General features: G+C 41.6%; 1 protein-coding gene across 1 annotated transcript in view; it reads right to left on the bottom strand.

The window, feature by feature from the left end:
* Nucleotides 1-420: 420 nt before the first annotated feature.
* The window catches only part of adamtsl2 (ADAMTS like 2), a 34,254-nt gene continuing 14,732 nt past the window's right edge, over nucleotides 421-19,942 (bottom strand). The window contains exons 5-20 of the mRNA XM_088076287.1: nucleotides 19,212-19,287; nucleotides 18,810-18,912; nucleotides 17,394-17,539; nucleotides 16,399-16,522; nucleotides 15,455-15,535; nucleotides 15,066-15,241; nucleotides 14,188-14,485; nucleotides 11,671-12,034; nucleotides 9,997-10,100; nucleotides 8,698-8,824; nucleotides 8,355-8,568; nucleotides 6,985-7,140; nucleotides 5,665-5,835; nucleotides 4,407-4,583; nucleotides 3,727-3,871; nucleotides 421-3,363 (exon numbers count right to left, since the gene is read on the bottom strand). Coding sequence (XP_087932413.1) covers nucleotides 3,236-3,363; nucleotides 3,727-3,871; nucleotides 4,407-4,583; nucleotides 5,665-5,835; nucleotides 6,985-7,140; nucleotides 8,355-8,568; nucleotides 8,698-8,824; nucleotides 9,997-10,100; nucleotides 11,671-12,034; nucleotides 14,188-14,485; nucleotides 15,066-15,241; nucleotides 15,455-15,535; nucleotides 16,399-16,522; nucleotides 17,394-17,539; nucleotides 18,810-18,912; nucleotides 19,212-19,287 — 2,590 coding nt within the window. The 3' untranslated portion in view covers nucleotides 421-3,235. The remainder of the gene's footprint in view (nucleotides 3,364-3,726; nucleotides 3,872-4,406; nucleotides 4,584-5,664; nucleotides 5,836-6,984; nucleotides 7,141-8,354; nucleotides 8,569-8,697; nucleotides 8,825-9,996; nucleotides 10,101-11,670; nucleotides 12,035-14,187; nucleotides 14,486-15,065; nucleotides 15,242-15,454; nucleotides 15,536-16,398; nucleotides 16,523-17,393; nucleotides 17,540-18,809; nucleotides 18,913-19,211; nucleotides 19,288-19,942) is intronic.

Genomic DNA, 19,942 nt, shown 5'->3' with positions numbered 1-19,942 from the left:
CACTATTTATGACAAAATTTCACAAAAATGTTTGACGGGATAAAATGACAAAGTGATGACACTTAATAACCAAAAAGTTCAAAGTTTAACTTCACTGTGACATCATAATGTTCTTTCTCGCCATTATTAAACGCCGTATGTCAGGAACTGAAGGCGACACATTTGGCCAGATTCTGAATTGGTGACTCTAATTTTACTGATTGTGGAGATCTTGTTTCATGTTTTCACAGACGTGGGTGTAAACTGTGAGAGAAACTCGACTGATTCACAAAGGTGCACAACCACGAGGCGAATAATTCTGGACTGAACAGACGGCATTTTGGGGTCTTGTTTGTGGAGGCAAACAACCGAAAGGCGGTAATTCTAGTTTTGACTAAAACGTTTGTTATGAGAGAGAAAAAAAGATCAAATTCACATAAACCGAAAAAAAAGAGGCAAATCTGTTCATTGAACTGTTATTTAATGGAAATACAAGTCAGTACCATTAGGTTTTCAGTCTGTTCTCAACAGTACACAATGTCCATACTTACGTTTTGTACAAAGAGGTATCAGTTATATAAAAACACAGTACAAAATAGTTAAAAATGAGACATACATGAATACATTTCAGCCATACTTCAAGTGTCAGGAATCCTCTGTGTTTGTATTTACTCTCCTCTGTCACACACAGACCAGAACTGGCGTCGGTTGACCCGATGATTAAACCGCCGGCTGGCATCAGGAGCGTCGCGATAAATGAAAATGTGCTATGACTAATAAATATGCTTCCATATCCTGCAGGCGCACCGGCACGGCGCCAAGCGGGCAGGGGGTGGAATGGAAATATAAACTTTTTACATGCCAGACACCAAACTGAAACACAATTAAATAATATTCCATAAACAGTATCTGTATTAAATATTCTAGTCATGCAGTATATTCAGTTGAGAAATAATTTAATAGATCTTTTCATGGCAGCGATGAACGCGATGAGAGCGAGCTGCTAACTGATGGTGGACGTCTGTGACACCGTCTGAGTGTTGACTCCACTTTGTCTCCGACTGCACGGTTTCTGAGAGGAAGATTTTCTACCAGAGCCGATAAATAAAAACAGCTGATAAGAACTGGCTTTAGTTGCACGAGGTCTTGGGATAATATTGGAGATGATCAGGAAAATGTGTTTTTTTTTCTCAAAGATGGGGGAGACAGTCTTAACCCTTAAGGCCCGCTTTAATATTTCACACACTCAAAATCAAGCTTTAAAAAATATTATACATTAACAGTATTTTCTGCTTTTATTGTGTTTATTTTTTTAACCAACATCAGTCCTAATCATAAATATCAAATATTCGTTCATTTTCAGAATTTCAGTCATTTAAATGCCGGGTTTTTGTCATGATGCCACTGTGTCAGTGATCAGCATCATTGACTGTGACAGGTCACCGAGTGGAAATAGCATGTATTTCCTCCATATGCCAAATATGGTCAAAATGACCTCATCAGGTGGAAAATAGTCAAAATGACAAATTCAGAGTCAAAAGCCCAGAATGACACCCAGAAATAATACAAGTCCTGTTTTTCTGCTCTGATGGCTGTGGGATCAAAAATGTCAGTTTGAATGGGTTTCAATGGAGCATTTTTGGACCTGAACAGTCTGAATGTAACTATTTAGTTTCCACAGTGTATTTTAGACTTATTGTAGGAGCTGAGCTGCAAATTCACTGATTACACTCAGATACACAATCATGTAAAAGTTATGCCATATGCATGAACACAACCAAATTATCAAAAAATGAAGAATGAAAAGAGCGTAAAATGCACCAGACAGTCCCTAAGGGTTAATTTGACGTCACTGAGTAAAAGATCTGATAATAAACTTTGAGAATATTGTATTTCAAGTCTGAGAAAAAACTCGACTTCTGCGCCTCCTCTTGGCTCCAAACTTTGGAAAATGTAGCCGTGAACAGAAGATTCAACACGTTTTCTTTCCGAATCATCACATATTGCAGCTTTGTGCGTCCTCATATTACGCTCTAGGTGTCCTTCTGCTGCTGTTGACGTGCCAGGACGCCGCTACAGTGATGTCAACACAAGCACATGGTGGGATCGCAGTGCACGGGGTTATATTTAGGCACCATATTTAGCACATGCAGCCACGGATGGTACGGATTCGGCAAAAAAGCACATGGTCGGGTGTAAAACCATCACAATCAGACGGGGAGGGGATTCTGGACTCCCACATGAGTCCGGGGTTTGTTGGATTCAGCCACCGTCCCTCCAGCTCGCCCTTACGCTCATCACATTATATCATTACAGGCAGCGTTTAAACCTGACGCTGTTCTGTGTCTATCATGCGGACGCAACAAGTTCGTCTGACCGCGTTCTTGAGTGACGCCTATCCACATGTAAGGCTTAGCTGCTGTCCAATGATGTAAAATAACCACGAAAGTGCGGTCTGGCCACATTCGCAGCTGACAACGTCCGGTGGCATTTCACGTGGATTCGAAAGGTGGTTTTTAGCGTCAATATCTTTAGCTTAAAGTACTGCAAAAGTGGTGGTATTTGAGGACTTTGGAATGAGAACAGACTGAAATAATTCAGTGAATAATAAACACGGGGTTACCGTGTGAAACGTGCGCACGCACCTTTGGTCATCTAGTGGGAGGGGCTTCAGAAAGAGAGAGGAGGTGTTTTCAATTTCGGACTTTTTCATGTCCTTTTTTGAAAACTGCTTATGTCAGATTTAACTGAACAAGTATTAGTTTTTGGAACTTAATGTGTGCTGAGTTGTTTCAGGTTTTCCTGAGGGCCCCTGACCTCTGTGCTGGCTGTCAGCTGTGTTCAAACCATCCCAACACCAGAACAAGTAACTGACCAAAACATTAAATGGCAGAGAACATTTCCTAAAAATAAAAATGGCTTTTTACCAGATTCCTTCTCTGTTCATCCAGAATAAACCAGAAACACATTACATTCTGTTTTTGGAAAAGAAATGCAAAATAATAATTGGCGGAAGTTTGTATGTGTGAACACTGCAGTCGATGCAGCATCAAAAAGACCGACAAAATGTTCAGATTTAAATTATCCGACTTGACAAATGGACTCGTGTAAATCCAAGTTGTTGTCGGACGCTCTGGACTTTCAGCTTCCTCTAACTGTTCACAGTAACTGTTGTACCTCTCGAACTTTAGCGTACCCATGTCTTTCCTCGTGCTGGAGTTGGAGTCGTGGTGGAGAGAGGCGGCGGTGTCCCGGACTAGGAGGTCGGCGGGCGGAGGGCGCGGCAGGAGTGGCAGCAGGCCTTGCTATAGTACCAGTGGCTGCACAGGTTGACCTTCAGCGCCAGCAGGCAGTTGGTGGAGGGACGATCCTGGCAGCTCTCATCTGAGGTGCAGGTCACACATGAAAGAGTTAATGTTAGATATTTCACACGCACACGCTTCCAGTCGCCTCTCTGTCAGCTCCATGATATCTGTACTAAGTTTTGGTGGTGCTTTTTTGGTTGGTTTTGGACCTGCACATTTAGCTATAAAAACTGTTTTGTATAAATAAATAAAAGTGCTTAGAAATATTAAAGAAAACTCTCGCTTGTTTGTCACACATGCAATAAAATCTCAGGTTAGTTGAGGGGACAGGGGCCCCACACAGGGGCCCCACACAGGGACTTAGGGTTAGGGTTGGAGTCTTAGTTTTTTTAGGTCTTAGTTGTGATGGTTTAGGTTAGGGTATGATGTCCTGAGCTGTTACCTGGCGGCTCGGTGGGGCAGGGCTGCAGAGTGCAGGTCTGTTTGGCCACAGGTTTGGTGAGGGGGTCGCAGCCTCGGACCAGCTCCCTGCCCTGGTAACACTTGACGTCCCTCATCCTCACCCCCACACCACACGTCTTAGTGCACTGCGGACAGAGACAAATGCTGCTGCTGTAACTGACAGATACGAGCTCCTCGGTTCGCCTCTGTGACATTTTCTGCTTTAATCCCAAACTTGTGGCGTTCCTCAAGGCTCCATTTTGGGCCCTATCCTATTGTCATTGTATATGCTGCCGCTCCGGTCTATTTTTTAATAAACATAACATTCCTTTTCATTGTATTGTTTTTTTGTATTCTGTTTTTGGATCTGTATCTGTTCTGTTCTTGTAAGCGTTTTTCATTATTTTGCATTTTTCTATTTTTGCTTCTGTTTTTGTTTTCTTCTTTTTGCATTTCATGTAAAGTGTCTTTGAGTACCTAAGTGCTATACAAGTCCTATCTATTATTATTATTTTCTATTGTTCTCATTGTTTGCTTCTGTCATCATCTTTTGATATTTACAAATTAAGTGTGACTTGACTTTGACACACCATGTTGTACACCACTAATGTTGTTGTGGTCTTACTGGAGCAAAGAAACCCACTCTCCATGGTGGAGGTGTGTGCGCCTCGCAGAGCTCACCTCAGACCAGGGGGTGGTGTACCATTTGAAGCACGGCCTCTCAAAGCAGGTGTTCTCCTCTTCGGGCTTCTCGGTGCCTCCACACGCCTCCTCGTCAAACACCTGGAACTTTCCTCCACTGATGCCGACGCACAGGACGAGCCTTCGTTTCACACCGCGGCCGCACGTTGTGTTACACTGCGAACAGAAACAGAGTATTCACATTGTCGATTCTCGTGAAGACACCTAAAGAGAATTCCTGCACTCCTAATTTTTTTTAAAAACACATTTTTATCATATGCTCCTAAACTGCAGGTCTGGTTTGTGACCAAGTTTATTGAAATATATCAAAAGCTTGTTGATGATTCATTGTGTTTTGCAGATATTAATCAAGGAACTTTAGAGGGGGCGTGGCTCCGCACATAAATAGACTTAACTCCATAACCATTTATGTTTAACGAGTTAAGAACAATACCTGCTGAGAATTTAATTAAAGTCGACCATTAGGGGGCACCGACAACGCAGAAAAATTACTGGACGTGACACAATACAAATCAGACTATAAATTAAAAAAATAGTTTGTCCAATCATTCCAAAACTTGCAGAAAATGTTTAAAGAACTACGAGTAACATACCCTGACGGTTTCATTTAAATCGACCATTAGGGGGGAGACTAAGATGTAAAAAATAATTGGACGTGACGCAATACAAATCAGACCATAGATCAAATCTTGCTTGCAGAATCATTCCAGAACTTGCAGGATATGTTACATAATAATGTTGAACCAAGTGTGTACAATGATTTTGAAATTGGTTCCTAGGCGGCGCCACAAATCCATTTTGATTTTCATTAAAAGCACATTTATGACATCTCTCCCTAAACTGTTGGTCCTATCCAGATTTCAAGTTTTAAAGGTCCATGAACCCTGTAACCACCACTCATTTATTATATATGTTTTAACTTTTCAAATACAGTCTGTTTTATTCCTATGTTTTAGTTTCTGCAGCAGTTTGTGCTTTCTGTCTTTGTCATGGATTCTCACAGTTCACACTTTGATGTTTTCACGTATTGAAGTTTAAACTGACTGCTTCATTGTAATTGTTGTGCACAGGACAAATAAAGACTGTATATACATAAATATATCTGTCCATAAAAAAATTAATCAGATTAACTTTAGTCCTTTAATAGCCCTGTATGATGACCTCGAAATGCTTCTTTTGTCCAACAAATATTTACAAACAGTTCGATGTTGGTGTGGACACTGTGCAGAGGACTCACCCTGTCCCAGTCCTGGCTCAGCCAGTGTGGAGCACAGTCTCTCTCTCCGCAGGGGTGGATGGCCAGCGGCTTTTCCTCCGCAGAGCACTGGTACTCAGGAACCACTCGACCCTCGGGAGCCTTACAGTACACATGACGCACCGTCTTCCCCTGGTCGCACGACCCCGAGCACTGCAACGACGAGGGTCAAAGGTCAAACTGGATGATTCACGATCAACACGAGGTATTCCTGCTGCCGTCACTGCCTTCCGCAGCCGCATCTTTGTCACGAAGCTCAGAGTGAAACGCTGTTTGTCACATGAAGTCAGATCAGGTTGCCTCACATCCGATTAAATTAAAAGGAAGCTTCACATGAAATAAAACTGCATTAAGTCACATCACACATCGTCAGAGGAAAGGAAGAGCACAACGTGTCACATCACATCAGATAAAACACATTCATTTAAAATAACATCACAGGACGTCTGATCAGAGTGCCAACACACGTCAGCAGGACTGATTATTTACTGTAGCTGAACGAATACCTTCACCTGCAGTATGACCATTTATATATCAATTATTCACCGTGTGTAATAGGGCGGGGTAAAAAAATTGATTCATCAATGCATTGCAACATGTTTTTTGCCAATTCAATATCGATTGCTGTAATTCTGGCCAAGCAAAAGTTTTAAGTTAAATCAAACTGATATACACTTTACTTAGAGGAGTATCAAAGATGCTTTAACCACCTAATTTTACAAATATGAGCAGGGCATAGTAATAGAAATAACACTGCATAAAAACACTTATTGCAGGGCTGTTGAATTGGCACAGGTGTACGCTAAAAATGTGGTCGTGTTTGGTGATTTTCCAAACAACAATAAATAATTCTGACCCAACATTAGCTGTTTCACCGAGAATAATATTTCATGCCGTGCATGTTTGTGCCTAGTTGGACTCTGCAGTTGTAAATTAGTCCTGCAAGTTTCCAGACTTTGACTTTGAATGGAACATCAGGAAGTGCACACAATAAAATCCATAAATTCACACCGCAGCACTGAAGTCCAAACAGCTGGGACAGGTGAGCTGTTTTATTTGGAACAACCTGTTCAAACTCAAAACATTAAGAGGAGGAAAAATCTGTCTTAAAATATGAGTGAACAACTCAGACAGGTTGTAAAAAATAATCCTGACTGACTGTGATTTCTCAGAGTGGGAAATGATGGTTTTGTTTGGATAGCAGCACGAAGAGGAGCAGCTCCGAGCGATAAACACATATATATCACACTGTTTATGTCACTGTCTCTGTATGTCGTGCACGTGGAGGGTTAAGACACTCACAGGCCCCCATTCGGACACGGTCCAGTGGCGTTCGCAGGGCGGACCGGTGCAGTTCTTGATGTTTGGTGGTTTGGTCATCGGGTCACATGGTCGGGTCTCGTCAGAGCAGCGGACATCGCGGGTCACCTGGGCTTTGCGGCCACATTTAGCAGGACACTGGATCAGGGAGAGGCGCACAGAGACAATTTTACCACATAAATGATGTTTCATGTAGCAGTAAACACTTAGATGAGTAAAGTTGGAACATTTATATCGTTGATGAAAACTATGACGAAAATGTTTTGTCAATTACCTTTTTTTGCCATGACCAAAATGTCGAGCTAAAAATAGATCTTGATAATGAAAACTATGACAGAATCTATGTTTAATTTTCATTGACAAGATGGGATGAGACGAAAATGTTAGTTGTGGACTATCAGACTTTCAAAATAAGAGGAGAGGAAGACAGAAACAACAGCCAGGTGTTTAGTTTACAATGAACCTGGGTACAAATCCCAGTTGCCTCAAACGAGTTATTTGTGGTGTTTAAGTTTTTCAAATTCAATTTTAGACCTATTTTTTAAAAAAATATCTCTACATAAATTTTTATATAAAACCCGTCACCTTGATTCTAATTTCTAGGAACTGTATTCACCTAATTGGATTAGTTTAAATAGGAAAAAACCATCTTGACTAAAATGCATTCTTGTCAACTAAAACATGGGAGGTGTAGTCTCTCCTCCTAAGGCTTACCACGTAGGCACGTGGAGGGGCAGAGAGGTCCCAAAACTAAGCCATACCGCCAAATATCATACTGCAAATAGAAATAAAGTTTTCTTAGACTACAGTGGTCCTGACTGAATTTTGTTTGAGTGACTTACAACTCAGTTTGCATGTGGATGAGAGGCCAAAACTTAGAGGATATTATCTGTTTTCAAAAATATCTCTATGTGTGTGGACAGGGCCTTGAAAATGCCCAAAGAACAGCTGACTGTATCTGGATCAGCGAGCTGTACATTTCACTTTTCTGTTTGCTTTTTTTTCCAAATCTGTTGGCTCAAATCACATCTAGAGTTTTTGTTTGTGTGTGCGTGTGTCTGGTTAGTGTCTCTGGAGAATCCATCAGTGACCACAATCAGACCACAAGACAGCAGCAGACAGCTGTTAAACCTGAACCTGACAAGAGCAAGAGGGAGAGATGTCTGCGCTGCAAGAACATCCCTCTCTGACTGACGGAGGGTCGCTCAAAAGTCCAGAAGAACAAGAATCCGAACAAACATTATTTTTAAAGTCAAAATTATTAAAATGCGTTGATCTTGCAGAATTGCAAACAGCGCAAATATTGTTTTAAGTGTTTTCTCAGCGGGGAGGATCGTTACGACGTCTCATACCTCGGTCCACTCGGCCACCTCCCACTGTGGGCCGCAGGCGGGGCTCTTGCAGGGCCGTCTCTCCACAGGTCTCTCCAGGTCGGCCATGGTGCAGAGGTCACTGTACACCGAGCTGTCCAGGCCCGGCGAGAGCATCTTCCAACAGCGAACTTGACGAAACTGGAAACCCTCCCCGCAGGTCCTCGAGCACTCGCTCCAGCTGCTCGCCTCCCATCTGAAACACCACATTCTCATCACGGGTCTGACAGCTACGCTCCGTTTTTATAACAGCAAGAAACAAACAGCACCATGTTCTGTTAAACAGTTTCAGCGATTTCTGGCTCATTGGATTGTTTAATTGTACCTGGGCTGACACTCTCTCCCGATGCAGAAGTCGTGGACCGGCTCCGGTCTGGTCAGAGCGTCACAGTACATATCGTGCACCTCGATGCCGTCATAACGAATGCATGTGACGAAGGACTTTGATACACCTGTGTTGTGGGCAAGAAACACTTAGCTGAAGGCAAAGTTACTTCTATAAAACATTTTTAAAAAAAAGAAAATCACAGTGTGTTTTACATAAAAAGAAGTCAAGGAAGGCTAGTCACAAACAGGTAACAACAAGCACACACACGCAAGAAGGCGCACACAAAATATCCAAATGGCCGAAGACATTTTAGGGGAGTTGGACTGCTTTGGCATATTAGTACTTTCTAACTTTATTTAGCAATGCTGCTTTATTGTACCTAAAGCAACATAATCCTTTCACCTTCTTCTTTTTCCCTCACCAAAGATGGGTGTTTTAAGGGACTTATCACCTTTTTCCTGCAGGAACAGTGCCACAAAAAGCAGAGGTTTTCAACCAAGACATTGCTGCATTTAATGCAGCTGATTAAATGAGTGTTTTTGGGGGACCTGTTGCTCTATTCCCTGCAGCTCGCTGGATTTTCTGCAGTTTTTTAATGACCCATCACATTTTTTTTGACTGAGATGCCACTGTGTTTCCTGTAGCTTCTTAGCCACCAAAAGTGGATGCTGTAAGGGACTCGTCACTGTTTTTCCTGCAGAATTACTGCCACAAAAAGCAGGGATTTTTTTACTAAGACATTACTGCATTTAATGCGGCATTTTTGGCACCAGAAGTGGGTGTATTTTAGGGACTTGTTCCTATTTTTCCTGCAGCTTTTTAGCAGCCAAATACAGTGTCTTTTAGTGCCCTATTGCAGTTTTACCAGGGGAACAGTGCCATAAAAAGAGTCTGTTTTTTACCGAAACATCATTCCTCACACCAGTGGGGAACGTGCCCCCGCAAACCAGGTATTTCCCGCCAAAGCATGATCTTTCCCTACCATTACCAAGTGTTTTTTGTGCCTAAACTTAAACACACTTTAACCACAAAGTTTCAGTGTATCTGCTACATAATAACGTACAAACGTAAAGTAACTGTGGTTTAGAGAAACTGCCAACATTTTTATGAGCAATCACTTTGAAAAATGCTAGTGAAAATGTAGTGTAAATCCAAATAAAGTTTGTAATTATAATCATATGGTATGAAGTCGATACTAATATTATAATTGTTTACACCTGTGTTTGTCAAAACCAAACGTTTGTGTGTGTGTGTGTGTGTGTGTGTGTGTGTGTGTGCCTGCGTATTTGCACGTACCTATAGAGCAGGTCATGCTGCAGGGCTCCTGAGAGGAAAGTTTCCAGCGGTACATGTCGGCAGCACTCAGCTTCAGGTTCTTCTGGTAGATCCTTTGATTCCCCCTGTCACCACACACACACACACACACACACACACACACACACACACAAATATATAAGGAAGGGAAAACCAAAGCAGCAACAGCATCCTCATGTCGTGCACGTATTTAGCCATATTTTTCACAAAAACATGACATACTTAAACATACTGTACATGAGTCTGAGTTTCCTCAGAAGCTTTATAATTTTTTTATCATGAGATAAATTGTACCTGCAGTGAAGACCTCAGATAGATTTTAAAACGTTAAATTTTAAATGATATTCTTTTCGGGACATTTAAGGCTACCCAGTCGTGCAGAGGCTGAACCACGCTGAGGCTGACCACAGTGTGACAGCTGATTCACGGTCTGCGTCCCGGCAGACGCACTTTGTTTTTTCATCACATCACATAAAAGTCATGTGCACATTCTTCTGTCATAACACTGGTCGCTCCCTCCGCCTCCTCCTCCGCCAGACGTTTATTTGAAAATCACTTTGAGTTATTCCTCACCGGCATCCCTCCATGTGAGCCAGACTGATTCCTGCACATTATTTTCTCCCTCGAGGTGACTGCTGTCTGACAGCACACTTTCCCCCTTTGCATCATATTTTTCACTTTTCTTGCAAATACCTTGAATTATTTGTTTCTAAGTGTGGCTGTAACTCCCCCCTCCTCCTCTCAGTGCTCCTCTGCTCTGCTCGTTTCCTCTCCTCTCCGTCTCTCAGACCAGAGGGCGTGTCATACACTGTTTTATAGCTGCTGGCTGCATAACTGGTGAAGCCGTGTTTGGACACGGAGCAGCGAAGACAACATGAATTATAAATATGATGAATGGAAAACCTGCCAGGTAACCTGTCTGTCTCTCTGCCTGTAAATCCACCCGTCTGTCTGCCGTTCACTCTGTATTTGATGTACTTGATGCTCTTTTCACCTTTGGATTATCTGTTTTCTATTCGATTTTCTGGTTACTAAAGAATTGTATAATTTCTGTTAAAATTAAGATTCCTTATCTTTAGCGTCATGTGTGCTACCCAATGTAAACATTAAAGGATTGATAAAAAAAGATTCCAGACACATAATATCTCAATATGCAGACGACATAATCATATATATATATATATATATAGAAAATATATAGAAAATTTCATTTCAAATCACACTTATGCAGTAAAATAGAGCAATTCAGAAGATATTCAGGTTTTGAGATCAATTTTAACAAATCTCAATCTTGCCTCTTACACGTGACATTAACATTAATACCAATTGTACCTCTGTCTACTCTCCCATTAAGCAGAATCCACATTTGAACAAACACTTTAAATCAGTCAAAATATGCAAATTGACAAATCTTGGTAAAGAACAATTTAAATAGAGAATACAACATTCTTAATACAGATTTTTAAAAATACTTACAAGCAAAGCCAACATGAATTATGTTATGTTTGTCGGTTTTGAACATTGGGGTGGAGAGTAGGGAAGGCCAGATATGATGATATTCAGTGTATGTTCACTCACTTGTGACTGCTGAATGTTGCAAACATCTGAAATGAAAAGGTGAGTAAAGAAGAGATTACCTGGTTTCTGTCAGATTACCTGGTTCTGTTGGAGCGGGTGGAGCTCCTCCCTCCACTCTGCACTGTTTTGTTCTGATACGAACCGTCTCCGCTGTCGTTGCGTTTGCGGCCCAGAGTGAACTCCAGCGTCTCGTTGACACCAAACGGCCCGTCTGGCTCCAGGCTGCTCAGATCCATCTCCACCGGTCCCACCTCCGAGGAGAACAGACCGTCTCCCTCCGTCAGCAGCTGGTTGGTTGAGATATTGATGAGCAGCTCGTCGGGGCTGAGTCTGCCGTCCAGCAGGACCCTCCAGATGAGGTTTTGGGAGTCTGGACCCGTATCCAGGGGCCCACCAGCCGGGGCCGGGATGGCGGTGCTGCCTGCATGACTGCTGTTTCCTTCTGATGGATCAAAGTGGGAAAAACTGAGACGTTATTCAAGTTATTTCCATCGTTTGTGTTTTTTCTTGCGTTGCTGCTGAGGAGTCACCAAGCTGACTTTCATTGTTCTTTTAAACAATGACAATAAAGATCTTGTCTTATCTTATCTTATCTTATCTTATCTTATCTTAAGTAATCTGTGACCAGGTAAACTACATTTTAAAAACATGACAAATGAATCTACCTTGTACGTCGTTATCTAGAAACCTCAAAGGTATGTTTTTCAATATCGTTATAAATGCAGGCATTCCTCCTTGTTTTAAACTTATTGTATGTAGTGCACAGCACACACCAGCTCAGTCTGTGGTCTCTACTGGTGGAAAAGGCAGCTGAGCTGAAAGACACAGCAACATCTGATGGTAGAGTGAGAAGCTACAGGACTGTAAACAGCCAGCTGCCAGCAGGCAGACAGACCGTGAGGAATAACGGCATGTTTTTTACAGCTAACTTAGTGAATTAAGAATTACTTTAGACCAAACTGGAGCTGGTGAATGTAGAAACAGAAGACGGGAGTAACCAAAATGTTTTTTGTTTTTTTTTAAATTTTGTCTCTATCCAGTTTCTGTGACCGAGAGAAAGTTGAATTCAAAAGGTGTACAGTTGTATTTCTGTTTAATAAGGAAAATAGGTGTGAGAATATTATTTTTCTTAATGTTTTGTGGGTGTCATTCATGTATTTATTAGTCTGAAAAGCTGAAAGTAAGTCGTGCCGCACACTAACATCAACATATACTCTGGTGAAATTTCAGGAATGTATGAATCTATGTACTGAGCAATTTAAACCAGGTTTGTAATTGTACAAAATACCAGAAACATCTCTCAATATCATACAGCCCAATACAAAAACTTCACGACCCCAACTTCTGTCTGACAAGAAAACCTGAGTGACATTTATAACATTTGTACAGGATATTTTAAAATAACTGTGTGGATGGAAAACATCAGAGGAGGAGGAAAACATAAAGCGGATTTGAGAGGATAAAGTCAGGGCTCAGTGGTCTGTAGTATGACGTCAGCCCGTGTAGAAAGTGTACGCTGAGCCTTTCAGCCACCTCCACATCTCGTCTCACCGCCCGAAGCGGTGGTGTAATGGCCTCGACAGTCAGCTGAGCGAGCCGAGAGCCCGCAGGAAAGCCATTACTGCTCATGTTTGTGATGCAGCCATTTTTAAAAGAAAAAAAAACCACCACAAAACTTTGAATTTTTCATCTGGCGCTGATTCTCTTTATGTGTCTGTGCAATGAATAATGCAGAGCTTCAAAGGGCCATCTCTCACACACACACACACACACACAGAAAGAGAGCGCGAGAGAGGATCGGCTGTGAAATCTGACCTATTTCATCTAATCTGCCAATGGGCCACTGAACCACCTTCTCTAATTTCTCCTTTCAGTTCTGTCTTTCTCCTACACATCTCTCTCTTTTTTCTTTCTCTTATGCCTCATTCTCACGGCGTGGCACGGCTCGACAGGTTCCTACAGTTAAAGAAAGTTAAATTTAAGACTTTTTAAGACTTTTTTAATGCCTCTCAAAATGAAATTTAAAACAAATTTTACAATAACTACAACTGACAAATAAAAACATGGGGTACCAACATAAAACGGTCAGATGTACATGAAAAACATCAAACATATACTGTCAAAAATGTGGTTTGCCTTAAAAAGCTTGTTTACTTTTCATTTCTTTGGATGTGGTAAATGTACGTGTGTTGTTTTGTTGGTTTCGCTGTCCCGAGCTGAGTGACATTAAATTAAATCATTTAAAAAATCAATAATACCTTATTAACTTATATTACGATTAAATTATCTTATTTTATATTAATTATTATTTTGAGATTTTACACTGCAACATCAGAAAAAAAAAGGATTCACAATAGACTTTTTCCAATGTTTTAGCAATTTTGAGTCTTTTAAAAGTGTGAAAGAGAAGATATTTTAATAACAATTAAGCCCTTATTTAAAAATAATTGATTGTCTTTTGAGACTTTTTGAAGATCCGCAGGAACTCGTGACTCGTCTCATTTTTGGGAGATTTTCCATCAGCAAAAACTGTGGATCGTACCTGGTATTTACTTGATGCTGAAGTAATTCATACTTGTTACAAATTGTCCTTACCTGCAAATTTTGGGCCGACCACTCCATCCTGGTCGCAGTCGATGGCCGCCGTCTCCTCGTACACCTCGTTGGTCTCTTGGCCCTTCTGCCCGTCACCCAGGTCCATCTGGCTGTCAGGAATCACCTGGTCATACATACTGCTGTTGGGGGTCAGCAGGCCCCCCACCTCCACAGAAACCTCTCCGGCTGAGGTGTCTGATCCCGTGTAGACGGGTGGAGGCGGGACAGGTGGCAGGGAGTCTCGGAGGACGGTGTATTCGTATGTGATGTACGGTGTGCGACCGTTCTGGTTCCACACCTGAGCGACAAAGAGAGAGTAAATATGTTTACATGATGTTAGAAAAAGGTGAATTATTGTGTCAGTGCGACTAAAACTGGACTTTAAAATACAAGTTAACATATGAGTCTGACTAAATCGAATTTCTCGCAGTCGAACTAACACACCCAGATAACCTGACTGGAAGTCGAGCTTTTCCGTCACCTCAGTCAGACTTTAACTGGACGAGGTGATCTGCACGTGCTCCTGTACACTGCCAAGGTCTCCCTCAGTGGCTCGGGATATGGACTGTGCGTTTATGTGCACTTATGAAAGGGGGAAAAACGGGTGCTTCAAAATGGGTCAGGCATTTTAAAAACGTTAAGCACTGGGGAGGGACTTGTGTTTGTAATTTTGGCTGAGGTGAGGGACATGAAGTTGAAAAGGTAGAATTTTGTATTTGTTTTAAATAAAAAAAGTTCAAAGTGAAACAAACTGAAACAAAGGGCCCTGACAGGAATCAAACTGGCGACGTGGTGGTGATTTTCTGAGGTCACAACATAAATGATGACATGACAACAGTTAGCATCATGATGAATGTGGAGGAAGGTCAAAGGTGTACCAGAATATTGATGGGCTGGTCGATGGGACCTTTGGCGACAATGTACTCAATCCCGGTTTCGTACACATCCATGGGCCGGCGGTACTTGAAGACGGCGCCTGCTGCGTGGAAATTCTGGGGACTGTCCACCTTGTAGGCCCCGTTAAAGAAGAAGTTGCCCGCCTGGTCGGTCACAGCTGGGGGACGAGATACATGGAAAACTCTGAGAGGTACAAAACAATCTGAGAGCAGAGTTTTTTTGTGTCAAAAAAGTCCAGAATTTTCTCCATCAACTTAAAATCCACGAAACATTTAAAAGACAGTTATTTGCTTAAAAATTATCTTTGGTGAGCATATGTGTGAGTGTGTGAAATCAAGAAATATAAATCGTATGTTTGTGAATGACCCACCTAGAACATCGGCTGACTTCTTCCTCTCGATAATCTGGATGTCCCATGATCCTTCAGGGATTTGGGTGATAAAAGAGTAACCTTGACAACAGGAAAACGAACGTGGTCAGTGTCATCTCATGGTTTTGATTTTGCCTTTTTTTTTTGGTGTTTATTTAACCAAAAAAATTGCTCTAACCAACGCTGATGACTTTAAACCAACAGCGGTGGATTTTTGAAGTGGCGCTGTATCACATATTTATGTATAGTCAGTGTACTACATGCAGTAGCTGGCGGTCTGCGCGCTCTCCACTGCAGTGTCGGAGTGTCGGACGATGCGCGCTCTCCACCACGGTGTCGGACCATACGCGCTCTCCACCGCGGCTTCGGACGATGCGCGCTCTCCACCGCGGCTTCGGACGATGCGCGCTCTCCACCGCGGTGTCGGAGTGTCGGACGATGCGCGCTCAACGCCACGGCTTAGAGAAGGGCCCCCAGACCCCCCTCTTGATTTGTGTCCCTCTGGCATGGGGCTGCGAGGTGTCCTTTATTATTCCACCCAGAGGGTGGCAACCTTACTTCCCGCATTTGGAGAACCAAATGCCAAAAAATCACTAATTAAACAAACAAATCATAATCTGTAGTCACTTATTACTGCTAGCCAATAAAAGACGCTCGTAGAACTGTTAATAAAAGCAATATCACACCGGAGGTTTTGTTATTGGACTGTGTATCATCACGGCTGTGATCTGGTTGCAGGCACAGCCGTGATGATACACAGTACAACATCACTCCCTCTTGTTCACATTGCTAAAGTATCTGTTACAGCCCCACTCCAAAAATCCACAACTATAAAATTTAATATAATTTTGATATCTGACTAAACATTTACATGTGTACCAAAGAGAGACAGTCCTACATATTAAACTTAATTTCCATATTTGTTTGTGGACAGCCTGGCTCACCCAGAGTCGTGGCTCCTCGGCGGAAGTTTCCAGTGACTCTGCTGCAGCTGCTGCCGTCCCCCTGACAGACCCCACACTTATCCAAGGTGTTGGAGGAAAACAAGACACCGTCACATCCGATTGGCTGAGCAACAAAGCCGAAGTAGAAGAAAAGAGGATGAAATTCTAAAAAAGTCTGTGAAAACATGGATGCTTCACACACTTCTTTCCCCCGGCAGCACAGATCTCCACAAACAGCACAGCTTCACGGTGAGTGTCACTAATTCAGAATCTGCCTAAATATCCTGAGATACGATGCTGAATAATGGACAGAAAAGTGTATCGAATGTCATCACTCTGTCATTTTATCCTATAAAACATCCGTGAGAAATTTTGTCATAATTAGTGTATGAGGTTTTGAGTTTGGCCAAAAACGTGTTTCGTGAGGCCACCATGACCTTAACTTTTGACCTTCGACCACCAAAATCGAATCACCTCATGTGTATGTTTGTGACCAAATATAGGGAAACTTCCTAGACCTTGACCTTTGACCTTTGGGCCAAATTTGAAGAAATACACTCAAATACAAATATTGTGTTCCCCAGAATGAGATAGATGAGGTCATAGGGACCTTGACATTTAACCTGTGACCATCAAAATCTAGTCACTTAATTGATTAATCCAAGTTGATGTTTGTGCCAAATTTACACTGTGGCTTTTATTTTGAAATCTCACTACACTGAGACAACTGCTTGTGGTGTTTCAGGTTGAACTTTTGGAATCACTGTTCAACTTTTTGGATTCGAGAAGCTCTGTGTTGGTAAAGTAGTTTGTTACTCTGCACCTCATTCAGTTTCCTTGTTTGCCAGAAAGTAGAGATGCAGCAGCGTCCTCCCTGTGGGTTTGTTGTTCATACACACTGTGTGCGGTGCTTTCAGGGCTGCTGAAAACCTTAACGTGGAGTCAGACTGAGGGGAATTAAAACAGGTAGAGAGTAAAGAAGAAGCTGGACTCACCTCACACTTACCGTCCACGCAGACTCCACGGTAACTGCTGTACTTGCAGGACGTGCCGTCTCGTGCCGTCACCATCAGTTGCCGCTGGCCGTCGGTCGTGGTGCAGTGGAGGTCGCAGGGGTTACTGGAGATGTGGACATAGTCGTCTACAGAGAAACACAGGACTACTGGTCACAATTTTTCTTCTGACCTACATGTCCCTAATCACTGCTGGTTGAAAAAATTAAATACATTTGCAATATTTAAAGAAAATATTTTGATGATTTCTTTTTTAATTTTTGGCAATTTTTGGCGATAACATTCTGGCATTTTCTTTTCCCATCCAAACCCCCTGTGTACTTTACATTATCGTTGGATTTTCACATTTCCGAAGGTCCTTTGAAACATCATGTGTTATTACACGGGTTTATGAAACAGATTTCTATGACTTTTCCAAAAACTTTCAGGGTATATTCCGTTTTCCAAAATGTTTCCAGGCTTGGAAATTGCTATCTGCTTATATCGTGACTTTTCATGATCATACAAACTTTTTGGGACTGGGAAGAACGTTTAACCCTTTGAAACCTGAGCAAATTGGCTTGATTTCTTTCAAAAACATGGAAAGAATGCAAAGATCAACTTAATAACAACTGACTCAAAACAACACAAAATGAGTATAAAAAACAAGAAAAATACCCTAAAGTTAAGGAGAAAAAAGCTAAATTAAAATAATTATTCAAAAAAAGCCAAGAAAATTACCTCAAAATTAGCGCAAAAAAAAAAACAAAACAAGGAAAGCAGAAAGAAAAAAACATGGCAATGACCTGAAATGCTTAACAAATAACAAAAACGCTGTAACATCATCTCAAATGCACACATGATTATGTTAGTCCCTCCCACCTCACATCCATAACATCAGTGACTCTCTTTCTGTTTCGAAATCTCTACTTAAAACACATCTTTTTAAACTTGCATATTCAGTCTGATCCCTCTACAGCTCAGTCTGGTCACGCTAAACTTTTGTACATATGAATTTATACACTTCTAATTTGTATTCTTATTTCATTTAATCTGTCGTTATACTGTTGTTTTTGTAACTCTGCCTTGTAAGGTGACCTTGTGTGCCCACAGATAAAATGTGTTATTATTATTATTATAGTTTAATAGATGTAATTCTCCAGCTTAAAAAAATTCTACTTATAAAAAAAGAAATTTCTTCCTGGTTCAAAGATTTAATACTCGTGAAAGGCATCTAAACCCAGCACAATTAAACCTGCGTCGATCCAGGTTTCAAACAACAGGCAGAGCTTTAAGAGGTCACATAAAGGATGCTGCTGTTTCGATGCTGAAGCTCAGCAGCTCACACAGACCTCAGTCACCTCGGGTCTGTTTCAGGGGTAAAAAGAGGTTGTCAGTGTGTTTTATGGGTGTTAATACCAGGATACAGAGGTTTCCACTGGTAGTTCCTCCCATTGTAAAGCTGTGAGTTGAAGGACCAGCACTGCTCCTCTCTGAAGCTCCTCCCAGTGGCAGGACATTCCTGCAGTGCAGAGACGGCACAGGCCATTAAAAGAGGTCTGTTTCACACTTGTTAAGACTCGGTTTTACAGTATGTTGTACAAATAAATTCTTTTTAAGCGTTTATTTGTGCTGGGATGGTTTTCTGAGAGTGCAGGATGATTCTGAGCCCCGCCCGGCTTCACTTTCAAACAGTCATGCCTAAAAGGCCGCCCACCGCGACCGCAGACCTCTTCTGTCGGCCAGTCAGAGGGACTGTGTTTGTTTTAATAAAGATGTGAAATAAAGTGATGAGAAATCAGCTGAAAGTCTTTGACTCACCTCAGTGTTGCAGAGATGATATTTCTTTGCGGTTCCTGTGCAGGTCATGTTGTCCTTCCCAGCAGCAACTTTCTTTCTTTGAACAGAAAAAAAAACATTTGGAGAAATAACAAAATATCAAAAACGGTGAATTATCGTCGTGCTGTTGTATGCCTCCACGAACCCGTCAAGCTGCAGGTAAAGTTTACATCCATGGCTGTAAAAAACATGGATGTTTTACACAAATCTGCCCCCCAGCAGCACAGCAGATCTCTACAATCAGCTCAGTTTACAGATCAGTGTCACCAAACGCCTCCCCTTCTGTTCCTGAGCTATGACGCTGACTGATGGCTGAAAGTCTTTTTAAATTATTCCTTTTGAATATAAAATGTCATCACTTCATCATCTTATCTCACTAGACATTTGTGTGAAATTTTTTCATAATTAATGTATAAATTATTGAGTTATGGTCACAGTAACCTTGACCTTTGACTTTCAAAAACCATATTCTGATCAGTGGACATTTTTGCCAAATTTGATTAAACAAAAAGGTTTTCTTAAGATATCTCATTCACAAGACTGAAATGGATTAAGTCTAACTGTTAAGTTCACTTTGAACGTTTGTGCCATATTTGAGTAAATTCCTTTAAGGTGTTCATAAGATAATGTGTTTACAAGAAAGAGACAAAAGCAAGTCACTGTGAACACCAAAATCTAATCAGGTCATCCTTGAGTCCAAGTAAATGTTTGTG

The sequence above is a fragment of the Plectropomus leopardus genome, chromosome 4 (assembly GCF_026936395.1).
Source record: "Plectropomus leopardus strain MGB_pleo_1.0 chromosome 4, ASM2693639v1, whole genome shotgun sequence".
Taxonomy (NCBI): domain Eukaryota; kingdom Metazoa; phylum Chordata; class Actinopteri; order Perciformes; family Serranidae; genus Plectropomus; species Plectropomus leopardus.
Note: the sequence above shows the minus strand (reverse complement) of the source record. Positions and strands in the feature narration are given on the sequence as shown.